Source organism: Acanthisitta chloris, unplaced genomic scaffold (genome assembly GCF_000695815.1).
Source record: "Acanthisitta chloris isolate BGI_N310 unplaced genomic scaffold, ASM69581v1 scaffold3787, whole genome shotgun sequence".
NCBI classification, from domain to species: Eukaryota; Metazoa; Chordata; class Aves; order Passeriformes; family Acanthisittidae; genus Acanthisitta; species Acanthisitta chloris.
In genome coordinates, this window is record NW_008684153.1 from 91697 (window position 1) to 105133 (window position 13437).

The 13437-nt window shown below is 44.3% G+C and overlaps 1 protein-coding gene across 1 annotated transcript in view; it reads left to right on the forward strand.

Annotated features, from left to right (window-relative positions):
• COL20A1 (collagen, type XX, alpha 1) overlaps positions 1 to 13437 on the forward strand; it is a 48663-nt gene that overhangs the window by 26877 nt on the left and 8349 nt on the right. The window contains exons 21-30 of the mRNA XM_009079209.1: positions 912 to 950; positions 2994 to 3132; positions 4835 to 4977; positions 5346 to 5455; positions 6309 to 6467; positions 8520 to 8597; positions 9229 to 9315; positions 11496 to 11549; positions 12429 to 12524; positions 13036 to 13096. Of these exons, the coding sequence (XP_009077457.1) occupies positions 912 to 950; positions 2994 to 3132; positions 4835 to 4977; positions 5346 to 5455; positions 6309 to 6467; positions 8520 to 8597; positions 9229 to 9315; positions 11496 to 11549; positions 12429 to 12524; positions 13036 to 13096 (966 nt within the window). The remainder of the gene's footprint in view (positions 1 to 911; positions 951 to 2993; positions 3133 to 4834; positions 4978 to 5345; positions 5456 to 6308; positions 6468 to 8519; positions 8598 to 9228; positions 9316 to 11495; positions 11550 to 12428; positions 12525 to 13035; positions 13097 to 13437) is intronic.

Sequence of the window (13437 nt, forward strand, 5' to 3'; positions counted from 1 at the left end):
TTAAGTCAGGATGCAGGACATTGCTACAGATCTCCTAGATTCTGTTATACTGATGACCTAGAAAACTGTTTATGAAACAACCCATCTTGTCAAGTGCCCTTGATTTTCAGGGACATTTCTTCTTCTGCGTCAAGCATTCCCTTTGTCCCAGCTCCATCTGGCATCATGGCCTGGGATTTACATGGCAGCAGATAATTGAAAGTAGCATTCGTGAGCTGTTTTTTGAAACAATTTCTTACCTGAGCCTTTTAAACAGAGTTCTCATAACCCTGGCACTTTTGTTCCAGCTCATCCCAGTCTTTTCTCCTCTGGTTTTGCTTTGTCTTGTGATATCTTAGAGGATACATCAAGGGAATTTCTGAAAGACAAACTGCAAAACTTTGCCAAAACTCTTTGTGTGTTCCAAAAGAATTAAAAGATCCAAGCTCTCAGGTTGAGATATATATTTTTGCTCTGAGTTTCAGGTACAAAATTTGGAACTGCAGATATCTTTATTTTACAACACCACTAAGGCACTGTTAAAAAAATTGAAAAAAAATGTTTTGATGTCTGTTTTTAAAGAGAAACTTGCCAAACATGCTGATCCCTTGTATTTCATATCATAAGGTGCCAGGTGAGTTAGTCAAAAGAGAACGATCATGAAGATGTTTGATGATGAAAGACAGTATTTTTATTTTTGTTATGGGCAAGCCAAGAAACAACTGTTAAGTTTGCATAAACATAAATTCTCTCTCTCTCCATACATATAAAACCAAGGTTAAAGTCCAGGCTCTGAATTAAGCTGCAGAATATTCTAAGTTTTGCTGTGTTTTTCCATTGCACTGCCTAGAGGAACTGTGTTCATTTTGCTTGATAATCCTCTACTGTCTTTTTTCCTCTAACAGTTTTTCCATTTTATTTTGTGCTCACAGCCTGCCCCACCATCACCTCTACCGAAGGCTCCCTAAGAGGTACAGTAGCAGATCAAGCCTCAGTGGTGCTGGGCTGACTGAAAACACTACCTGGTCTTGGCTTCTGAGACATACCCAAGAGCTGAGTGGGGGGGAAATGTGACAAGGAAAAGGGGAGAAGTGTAATAACCAAAACTGGAAAATACCCTTTATCAGGTAGAAGAACATTCTGCAGTAGCTGAATTGGTATGCTCTGCTGTTCCATCAGCTTGAGCTCTCAGCTCTCAGTGCTTAATGCCAGGATTTTCACTGGCCTTAAGGAAACAAAGCTTCAAACAGCCATTGAATTTCAATTCTTAACTCATACAGGCCTCTCAGTCTGACAAACTCAAAGCCCCTCAGCCTGTCCCTAAGATCACCTTTGCATCCTCTGGAGGAGGTATAGATGTCGAGTTGCTCTCTGCAGCCAGGCTGTATGGATTTTGCTAGGGCAGCAAGTTCCCCTTTCTCCTGTCTGTGCTGTAACAGATGTTCATGCTGTTGAGGTTGCTGTAACTATTTCTTACTTAGAAAGCAATTAGTTCTGCTTATAACATGGTGTCACCTCTTTTCCCAGAGAGTTTTGTGATACTAGTGAGATTGAGAAACTGGCTCCAGTTCTCATCTGTTTACTCCATGGCTGAATCACTTCATCTTTGCTGAGCTCCCACCTCTGACCCTCACAGCCCACAGGGATGGGCATCCCTGTCTGGGACACTCTCAAGCACTGTTGCCCTGTCTATGAATGCAGAAGCCAAAGCAATCAAATCATAAAGCCACAAAAAATGTTGATCTCTCCTTCTCCTCCTTGGCAAAGGTGGCAGGAGTAGACCTTTTCCTTAGCAGCTCACTGAAACCATTCCATGGCAGATTCACAGTATGATAGAATACCTGGAAATGTTCAAGGTCAGGTTGGATGGGCCCTGAGCAAGCTGATGTAGGAGGTGGCAGAGGGATTGGAACCAGATGACTTTAAGGTCCTTTCAACTCAAGCCAATCTATGATTCTATGATAACATTATGATTATATTACAATATGCTTCTAATTGTGACTCAAGCCTTTTCAGTCTTTACACTACAATATTTTCTGCACCTTTTAAAGGAAGTTCCAGTGCCAAGAGCTTCACATAAGCGATAAATGGCTCTCAAGTAGGTCATTTCTTTTGGCAAACTCCCTAGTACTATTGGAAAATGAAAAAAAAAAATAAAAAAAAGAACAAAAGCACCCTGGACCAACCCGCAGGCAAAATAAAAACTCAAGCCAAGAAACTGCAGAAGATTGTAAATGGTGAAGGGGTGAGGGAATCCAGAGTGAAAGCATTGAAATGGAGTTGTAGCCCTTCCATTTGCTAAAGATGGAGCTATCTCCTTCATCCCAGCCTGCTGCAAACTCAGATAAACTAAAAAAGAATCCCAATTGTGAGATCTTGTCTTACTGAACAGAAAACTGAAATGAGAAAATGACTTGGAGCTTTAATGATGAGCTGGGAGAATATGATGAAGCTGCAGGAGCCAGGGAGGAGATGTCAGAGGTGTCAGGGGAGAATCTCTGTAGACCACATAAGGCAGGTCAGCCCTGGGTGTCTTGTGAAAATAGAGGGAAATGAAAATGCTCATAATTTAAAGTTATTGCCTCATTTTCTGACTCTTACATATAAGGCATTTCAGAGTAGAAAGAATTCTCTGTCCCTGCTAGCAATTACTGGACTGATTCCATGTCCTTTGAAGATAACATTTTTGCATCTAGTTGAAAAGGAGAAATTGTTTGATAAATGTCTTTCTCATTTGTCTTTTTTTTTCACTCTGAAGAATTGAAAACACAATTGTGAAAGTCTCCATCTTTAGTCCACTCTCCTCCAAGTAGCAGAGATTGCAACAAATGTGCAGAGAGAGTACAGACACAAACTTATTTTCCTTAGATGCCACTTGTGGGCTGCACTCAAGTTTGGACAGTCTTGCTGATGTTGTGTTGCTAAGGCATTTTCTCCTGTTGCCTACTCCATGCTAATCATATCTGCTCTTCAGTCACACTTCTTTTGCACTCTTTAAAATTTCTCTGTTCCAGGATTTGATATGATGGAAGTTTTTGGCTTAGTAGAGAAGGAATACTCCTCCATTAAAGGTGTAGCCATGGAGCCCTTCATATTCAGTGGTTCCCGTACCTTCACCCTGTTCAAAGACATTCAGCTCACCCAGAGGACAAGGTGGGAGCAGAGCTGTGACCAGTGTCACCTTCATCCTTGGTCTCCCATGTGCACATAGCACAGGAAGGTCACCAGTCTGGGGAGGAATGATGCAGCCCCACTAGCAACTTCAAGATAAAATCACAAAGATGATGAGCTAAATCAAACCATAGGTAGAGTGAAAAGAATGTCAGAGGGTTTTCCCTTAATATATTGATAAATAAACCTCTGACTTTCGTCAAGATGAGTTGGAACATGTCATGCAGAAGTTAAGGGGGACACAATAGTATTTATTATATCTTTTGTACAGCCAAAACTTTTCACAGTGAGTTTTTTCCTCTTTACAAAATCACTTTTCCCAGCAGTGTTAGTTGCTGTGATGGACATCAAGATCATGTCACCTATGGACAATGCACCATTCTTTAGGCATTCTGTCCAGAGCCACCTACACTTCAGTGATGGCAGTTTGAGGTCACATTTTCATCTTCAATCCGTTCTCCCAACATCTCTGGTTTGGAGATAGATCTTTGCTTTAGAAAATATTGCTCTAATAGCTGCTTTCTGCAGCTTGGACTGAATTGTAACCCACTGACTCTGGGTTGTGACTTGACCCCATTTCATATGAAGCTTCTCCACAAGATCCCAAGCAGACCAGGCAGCTCCCACCTCCTCATTCATTTTTTCTGGTTATAAATCAGGAGTGAACTGACTCCTGACATTCATTGCTACTTTGTTTAAAGCCTAATTACTGAGGCATTGGCTCTGCTTAATCTTAGTTAGAGAAGCAAAGCTTCTTAGAGTAAACAGAGTGGGGGAGATTCAGAATACTCGGAAAATGATGGGCAAATCCTTTTGTTCAGCTGTTATAGATGCCTTTCCAAGGACATTGCTCCTTCAGAAACTGAGAGAGAAAGAAAAAACTTGTATTATTTATGAATCAGTCCTAAAAAGATGCTTGATGAGTTGTGTATATGCCCATGCAAATGTGTGCTGTTTCAGATTACAGACATGTTTAGGGCATAACCAATTTGACCTTCCTCATTGCTTTGTATCCTCTCACTGCTGCTGAGCCTAAGTCCTGCAGCAGGGATGTGAGGACCCAGAGGGGGCTCTTCTGTGGGCGCAGTGCTTGTCCCTGAAGGGCATTTACACTGATTTGGAATCATAGAAGCATTAGGATTGGAAAAAAATCTCTTAAGTCATCAAGTCCAACCACTAACCTTATGCTGCCAGGTCCACCACTTAACCATGTCCCTAAGCCAAGAGCTTTCTGCCAAGGTTTAAAGATTTACACCATGATATATGGCAACCATTCCTCCTTCCTGAAGAGGAGACCTGGGGGAGTGTTTTGGAACCTGACAGGGATGTTTTATAAGCTACCACTGGGCTCTATTTTGGAAAGCATTAAGGCTGCACTTCACTGTGCCTTGGCATTCCCCAAGGAAGCTCTGGCAGTGATGGACTGACACTGTCTGTTCCACCTGAGCATTCCCCAGGCATGAGGGGAAGGCCCATGAGTGCTCATCACACAGCACAGACTTCAGCAGTCTGAGAATGATGCACAAATTCAGTCCAGATTCTTTGTGGGCTTGTTGCGATCAACTTCTGAGAATGAAGCCCTTCCAGGCCACCCTGTCCAGGAAACATGCTGGATGAGCCCTGCCTGGAGGATGTTGCCTGTTGCATTAAGTCACTGATGTTTATTTGGTTTGTCTCATTCCAGTGATGTCCACCTCTTTGCAATCCCAACTGAGCACACCATCAGTTTCCTCCTGCGTCTCCTGCCCGAGACCCCCAGGGAACCCTTCGCCGTGTGGCAGATAACAGACGAGGACTTCCAGCCTCTCCTGGGGGTTAACCTTGACCGTAAGGTTTCTTGTTGAATGCATTAAATTCAGGTATTTTCATGCATCTCTGTGAGCAGCAGAACTCACTTTGGCATTCACTAGGAAAATTTTCATGGCTTTGTTACTCAGCAGCAGTTCTTTGGGAAGCTTTGTTGTTGCTGCCAGCCTCAACATCTAAAACACTGCCTAGTACATATTTTCATTTTTATTCTACTTGTAATATATTCTTTGTTTTTACATATTCTTTTCTGTTGTTTAGAAGTGTTTAATGATAACATATGAAATCTTTCACTGTGTTTAAGCCTATTTATTTACTCTTATACATATGTGGATGAAATCAACTTATCTTCTAATTCTAAGCTGTTATTTGTCCTATTTTCCCTGTAGCCAGTAAGAAATCCTTGACCTATTTCAATCATGACTACAAGGCTGATTTACAGGAAGTCTCCTTTGACCAGCAGGAAGTGAAGAAGATATTCTATGGGAGTTTTCATAAGGTCCTTATTGAAAGAGGGAGAAATGTGGCTCACAATCTCACTCTGGTCTGGAAGTGTTATGCCAGCAATGTATATTGTGCAAAGTGAGGAGTGATTATCCAAAGGCTTTTCATCTTGACTGCCAGGAAACTGGCAAAGCTCTTTGATATAATGAAATTTATAGTAGTAAACAATTAAGGTTCATCTCCTGATCAAAATGTAATTTCCACATATTGATTAGTTCCCTTTCCCCCCAGAAACTCCAAAATTGAGGTGGTTTTTAGGTATTAATAACCAGGAAAAACCAGAATTTTTTTTTTTAGAATTTCATATTTTGGTGACCATTTAGTGCTGGAGGAAATGAAAAAATGGATCTAGCCTTGTAAGAAAGCCACTTTGTCACTCATAACAGGGTGGGGGTTTTGGCTATCTATGTCCTCAGAGTAAGTTAAAAATGGATCTAGCCTTGTGAGAAATTCACTTTGTCACTCATAACTGGGTGGGTGTTTTGGCTATCTATGTCCTCAGAGTAAAGGTATTGCACCCAAATGAGCAATGAGCACTTTCCATGAGTATCTGTGGGCAGGTTCATTATTCACCTAGTTCTGAAGACTGAGTTATTTAATACTACAGCTCCAGAAAAGCTTCTCCAAAGGAGAGGTGAGGGGATGAACGAGGGAAAGTGCAGTGCTGCCCAGCAAACACAGCACACACTGAAACTTATTCCTGAGCCTCCTTAATCCATTCCCTCATTAAAAACACACCACCAGGACCAGCAGCAGTCTGGGGATTGGGCACAAGGCATTACTGTCTGTAAGAGACTTCCTCATCTCACCGCAGAGCTCCAACACACCTTTTTCCACCTGCTGCCCAGGTGCACGTGGCCGTGAGCCACTTCAAGATCAAACTCTATCTGGACTGTAAGAAAATAGTGGAGAAACCCATCAACACTGTTGGCAGCATCTCTACTGCTGGCTTCATCATGCTGGGAAAAGTGACAAGGACCAGAGGACCCAGGAGTGGGTCTGCACCGGTGAGTCCCTGGTGGTGTGTGCTGAGGGAGGGCATGGGGACTTCAGTTTGGAGCTGGCTGGGGTGGGCAGATGGAGAGGAGTGCCACCTCTCATCACTCTCCCTCTGAATGCCTCCAACGCTGCTGTGACGCACAGCTGTGTCCTGATCCCGCTGATCCCTTTGATTTTAATGAGCTTTCCCAGCACCAGGAGAGCTTGTTTGTCCCTCTCGCCTCCTGCCTGGGCTTCAGGACTGTCATCAGGGGAAGCAATGTGAGTGTGTCCCAGAGGAGCCTTCTGCTGGCTGCATCCTCTGGAGACCAGGAAAGCACAGCTCCTGTACTGAGGTGCTGAAGCAGACAGGAGGTTTGGGAATTGCTTCTTGCAAGGAACGTTGTGCACATCAGCCCCCATGGAGTGATGTCAGGAAATGCTGGTGACTGAAGGAAGCAGGGCTGGATGTGTCTCAGTCTCCAGAGGATTTGGGCTTGCCTATCTGCATGCAAATGAGAGGAGAATAATCTTCAGTATAGAGACTTTTTATCAGCTGCTGCTTGGAAAAAAAACACCCAACCCAAACAGTGTGTGCCAGCCTGAGGGTACATCCTTACTGCATTGCACAGCACTGCAGGGAGCTGCTCCCTGCAAGGGGAAAGAGCGAGGGAACGTATGGACTTGGTGTCCTGCCCTGAGACAGCCCAATGCACAGTCCTCAGGGCAAAAACACCCAGGTATGCCTTCACCTGGCAGTCTGTTCCATACTTACTCCCCAAAACAGGAGTGTTAGTTATGTGCAGAATCAGTGGCATGTTCAGCACTCACAACATGCTAATGGGGCTGTAGGAAATCATTCACCACTGAGGTGAAGCTTTTGCTCCTTGGCTCTGCTTTTAGCTCTAGAAGTCCAGGGGAAAACAGCTCATCAGGTCATTTACAACTCCCCTTGCCTCAAAGTGGTGCAGTAAAAGCAGTTTGTCCCATATGTCTCCCCAGCTGCAAAATGAGAAGCAGAGGCCTGGGATATACCAGGAAAAAAAGTGGACACTGGAATTGCCTGTAAACCAGGGGGTCTGCTGTGGAACAAATCAGGGGACAGTGGTATTCAAGCAGTAATTACTGATTTCCTGAATAAATTCTGTGGCCATTTGATCACAAGCCTGTGGCCAACAAGGCAGGAATCTGTGCTTTCCTTGTCCCTCCCAAATTCTCCCTGCTAGCAGCTTAGCTAGACAGGTCTAGCCAAATAATGAACACCTTTGTGCCATCCCTACCCCCATTGCCTTTCAAGCCCAGTAAAGTTTCACATCTTCCACAGCTCTGCTGCCCTTGAGAAGACAGAGTGTCTCATTACTGGTTATCATGGAACCTTATTTAATTTAAGATATCTTTAAATGCCACTTGATCTACAGGGCTCATCAATATCTGTATGCTGCCTGTCACCCTCCCTGGGCTGCACAGCTCGCTCCTTGTTAAATGCATGGAGTGGAAGAACAAAAAAAAAAAAGATGAGAAATGGTGTGAAGGAAATAAAAAATCATCTCTGCCTCATTATTTTGTTTGGGTTTGCTCAGTGTGTGCTCCTTTGTTAATCAGAACAGGAAGATGTGGTAGTTGTGAGGGATGCAGTGAGAGACAGGTTAGGGTTTCTTGGGAGGGGATCACATCTCCTCTGGGAAATGCTGCTGACATGTTTCCTCTTATCTCCATGCCCACAAAGGGAGAGAAACCCAAGTTTTCTTTCACATTTTGGTGATGCTGAAGCCCAATTACTTGAGAACCTGCTGCTGTTGCAGTGCTGTGAGTAAACTGGAGACTTCACTTTGCTGGCATGAAGCTGCTTATTGGCTTGCTTAGCTAGACAGAGACCTGAGGGCTTGTGAAACACTCTATATCTGGGTGTACTTTTCATGTTGTGGCTTTTTTGGAGCACTATTATAGTTGGGATCATATGGAACAGTTCCGTGAAATCATCACTGAAGATTATTTTTAGTACTTAAACATCATGAGATTTGGTGATGTATGGTGGGTGCCAATGATTCTTTCTTGTCAAACTCTCCTTTTTTTTTCCCCAGTTCCAGCTGCAGTCTTTGCAGATCTTGTGCAGCAGCACAGGGGCAGAGGAAGACAGATGCTGTGATCTCCCTGCACTGGTAAGACAAGAGGGACCACTCTGCTAATTGACATGAGGCTGGGGATGATGGAACAAGTCCATGGCACTGGAGTGACACTGCAAGGGGTTTTGATCAACTCAAGAGGGAAAACACTTTTTTCTCCTCTTCTCTTGGGAATAACATCGGTGTGTTTCTTGGTGAAGTAAACAATACTATGTTTGCTTCGAAAAGAAAGAAAACTTCAAATCCTGGTGCAGTGTATATCTCTCCTGTCATGACCTTGTCTATGACAGCAGCCCTGACAGTCCTACAGCTTTGGTGCCATGTCAGCCCCGAGGCACAGCATCCCCCACTCTTCCTTTCACCTTACTTCTCACCACAAAAAGCTGCTATGTGGGGTGTATAAATACTTAGCAAGGAGAAAATCATCTTCCTGTATGTGTTTTGCACATTACAGGCAGGGATGGTTCATATCTTTGGGTCTAAACTTGTTATTTGACAGAAAAGTAAAGCACTTGGCTGCTCACAAAAATCTCTCAGTGGAGTAGAAAAGAATTCTGCTTTACTTTAACTGAATGACTGAATTTTGAAACACTGAATGTGTTACTTATGATCCATCCTGCTCTTGCTATACAGCTGCTCATGCCCCTTTGGCTTGATTTCATTACAGAGGGATGAGGAGACCTGCCCAACTGTAGCTCCTGCCTGCTCTTGTAGTTCTGGCCTCCCAGGCTTGCCAGGACCCCCAGGACCTCCTGTAAGTTCACATTTCACATGCTGGTGTAATTTCATGGATTTTGGGCATGGTGGGCTTATGGATAACACTCCTAGAGCTTTGTGATGTTTTAGAATCAAAGAATCATTCAGATTGGAAAAGATCCTTAAGATCATCAAGTCCAACCATTCCTGCAGCACTGCCAAGGCCACCACTAAACCATGTACCCAAGTGCCACATCTACTTTTAAAACCCTACAAGGGTGGTGACTTCACCAATGCCCTGGGCAGCCTGTGCCAGGGATTAACAACCATTCTGGTTGTCAAAAAATTGTGATTTATCCAATCTAAACCTTTGCTGCTACAACTTGAGGCCATTTCCTCTCATCCTGTCTCAGGGAGCTTTGAGGTCCTCCTCATGTCAGGGCAAGGCTGAGAGGTGCCCTTCACATTTCAGATGCTGATGAAATGGGGAGATGGTGAGTTGGCAATGCAACAGCTGCAGCTGGGAACAGGCTGAGCAGTTCCTGGTGCCACATTAATCCTCTTAGGAGAGGGGGACAGGTCATCCTCAGTGCCTGCAGAGATTTTGTGGACTGGAGGCTCTGAAACTCCCTTTAAATGGAAAAAAAGTAAACAACAACAACAGAACCTTCTTACCTGGAGCCTATGTTAAATTGGAGCCTTTTAAGTGTCTGTGTGGGTGGGCAATGTAAAAAGAAAGGGGAGACTTTGCAATCCTGCCTGTCCCCAAAGTTCTCTTTCTTTACAGTGAATGTCACCTGCAAGAAAACCCTGAAGGGAATGAGGAGGAAGAGAAAACACTCATTACATATGCAATATGCTCAGGGATAGAGGGAAAATGCAATATTCCACCCTGTCTATTCTGGATTCAGGAGAGCCACCATGGGCTTAAATGGCAGGAGAAAATATTCCAGTCAAATACTAGGAATAATTTATTGAAAAATTTGCTATTTGGAAGTCTGGAGAAAAACATTTTGTTTGCATAAGGCAGTCAAACCCTGACAATCTGTGCAGAGCACCTCAGTTCAACCACTCTAGGTGCTTTTCACCCCAAAAAATAACCATTAAAAAAACATTTGCCTCTTTCTCAAGTGACAGGGGCTCGGATCACCTCCAGCATTGCCCTGTGGTGTAACTGTGAGTTCAGTTCCATGCAAGGAACACTGCCTCATTGCCTCATTGCAGAGTAATTACTTGCTCATTCCGGTGCAAGTTTAATTAACAGCACACTCCACGGTCACAGTTTGCTCCAATATCCTAAGTGCATAATTACCAGCTTGCATTGCCCTGTGGTTTAAGCATCTCCACAGACAACTCCTTAAAGAGCAGGACTCCAAAGCATTAGAGGAAATCAGGCTTTGACACATAACCTTATCCTCACACCACTAAACCCTCAGTAATTTGCTGCAGTTACAAGAGCACTCGTTGCTATTTTTAAAATTCCAGTTAGCAAGACTATGTCCCACCTTGTATTTATCACTGTCTTTGATGAGTGTTTTTGACCAGATCCAGCTGACTCCTGAAATGAGTTTCTGGGCACTTCTGAAAGCACTTTTCTCAAAGCTCCCTGCCTGTGCTTCTCAGTTCAAATCCATTGGTTTTATAGATTCAAGAATAACAACTTTCAGATTGAGATGTCAAAAACTGACATGATATTGGTTTGTGTCAGAAGGTTGGTTTCTTCTACTCTCCCAGCAGTTAGGAAGAGGCAGAGCTAAGCCAGATCTCCCCAGAGCTGGTTGCTGTCCTTGATCTCAGTGTGTCTCTTCTCTTGGGATGATAATACAAAACCACAAAACCCGACAGAGTCTCAAAGGGTGTGGATATGAGCGCCCATTCTTTTTCTTCTCAAGTGTGTTTCCATATCCATATGTGATATTTTCTCAGCATGGATTCATTGAGGGAGTTGAAGAGAGGTTGAAAAGGTTGAAAGTTTATTTCTCCCTGCTGGGCATGAGTGCAGTATTCCCACTGCAGGTCACAGAGGAGCTGTGGTGTTCTTCCCTTCACTCCTTTTCCACATTTCCTGGATGACCTGTTTCATTTTCTTCTTGTCTCTATTTGCTGTGAGCTCTCTGGGGCCGGAAACACATTTCACTGTGTGCAGCAAAGTGCACAAAGTTCTGCTCCTCAGGCTGCTGGTTACACTGCAATAAAGATGATGTTTCTCATAACAGCATCTTTGTGTCCCACTGGCAGGGCAGTCCTGGAAGGAGAGGACCCCAGGGGGAGCAGGGGGAGCCAGGACCCAAGGTGAGTTCTGATACTCAGCACTACCACTGGCTTTGTTTGCTTCAGGCTGTGTGTCAGGCATGGAGCAGGAGTGTTAGTGCAGCTCTTCATCTGAGCTGGACAGTCTCACTGCACCAAGCTGAGCCCAAACAGAGCCTTAACTACACATTGAGGAGGATGGGATCACTTATTATTAATTAAATGCTCAGTTGGGCTTTGGAAATTGAGATGATGAGCCTGATTGCCCTGAATTAATGCAACGTACGTGGTCAGCAATGTCCTCTGAGAGCAGCCGTGCTGGGAGAGGGTCAGACTGTGTGTTGTGCTTGTAATGGTTGCCATGCCTCTGGACCACACAGACTGGCTCTGCTCTGGGGCAGAGCAAGAACCACACAGAGCCCTCAGGAGCAGCGCTGAGGTGAGCATGAGGAACAGCTGGGTCTGAATCCCCAAGGCCTGGGGACAGGAGCAAGCCTTGTTGCAAGTGTTCACTGCTCCCCAGATCAACATGGGACAGAGCATGGGAAAGCAGCATGGTTACAGGGGAAAGATCCTGGGGAAGGAATGAGAATGGATACAGACCTCAGCCATGGGTTAAGGAACATTTCCCTTCACTCTCTGACCACCTTGAATAACAGAAATGACCCATTGCTTGGGAAGGTGACTTGTGCTCTGCAAATCATCCTCTGCAGCTTTGCTGTCTGCTTCTATAAAAGATGAACCAAAACCTTGGACATAAAAGTCAAAGGCAGCCAAGGTTATAGAGATCCCTTCTCTGTCCTAACTTCATCCTGGATCCTGTAGAAGGTTCATGCTGACCCAGGTTGTGCAGTACAGCCCATGAGGAGACCAGGCTCTAACTACTTATTTTCCTTATTGTTTTCTTTTCTTTGGCTTTAGGGTGAACCAGGCCCACCTGGACAAGTAGGACCAGAGGGTCCAAGTGGCCAACAAGGCTCTCCAGGTTCCCAAGGAATCACAGTTCAGGGGCCTGTGGTATGTCATCAGTTCCATTGCCATTTTTTGCCACATGCTCCTTGCAGTTAGAACATGTGTCAGAAATGGGTGTCTTAAAAAATGTGATCTATACATTTACATCATCCTTACTAACAGCTGAACAGCTGCATAAGGGAGAGATGATGATCAATGATTTTTCTGCTGACAAGGCCCTGCACTTAGTCATTCTGGCCAAGGGCTGCTTTTGTCCAGACTCTCCCTAATGGGCTTTTATTGAAAACAGCCCAGTGGGGTCTCTTCCAACTCAGGATATTCTATGAATATTCAGGCTTTTTTCTTTCCAGTGATCATCAGTGCTTGGCAGGGAGTAGCAGTGAGGGCTCTGCATGCATGTCTGGGATGGCAGAATCCCCATGCTGGTGCTGCAGATGACACAGGAACACTGCAGGGAGCAGGAGCAACCTGGGACATGGATGTGGAGCAGCAGGATGCTGCTTGCCTTGAAGGGTGCTGCCATGTGCCTAACCTTATGCTTTCCTTTTAATCCAAGGGACCACCAGGAATTAAAGGAGAGAAAGGAGACACTGGAAGTCCTGGCATGCAGGTAATGGTAGACACCATTCCTTCTACTTGTCCCAAAGATTTGCCCTTTTTTTTCCAGTAACTACTTTAAGCAAGACTGAAAAATCATAGAGTTGTTGCTATTGTCTGCTTGGGAAATGCCTTTCATTTAGGAGTGTCATCACTTTCCCAAGGGAAACAGAGTCACTTGGTATAAGAAAGGTAGACCTATCTGGAAGCTAGATATAATGGAATTTATGCTGGGATAACAGTCCTTGCTCTGCTTGTTGAATAACTGTTTCTTTATCCATCTTTTTCTTCTACCACCTGTTACAAGATGAATTAGGGCAATGATAACCAGATGCCAACTTTACCCAGAAATTCTGATTTA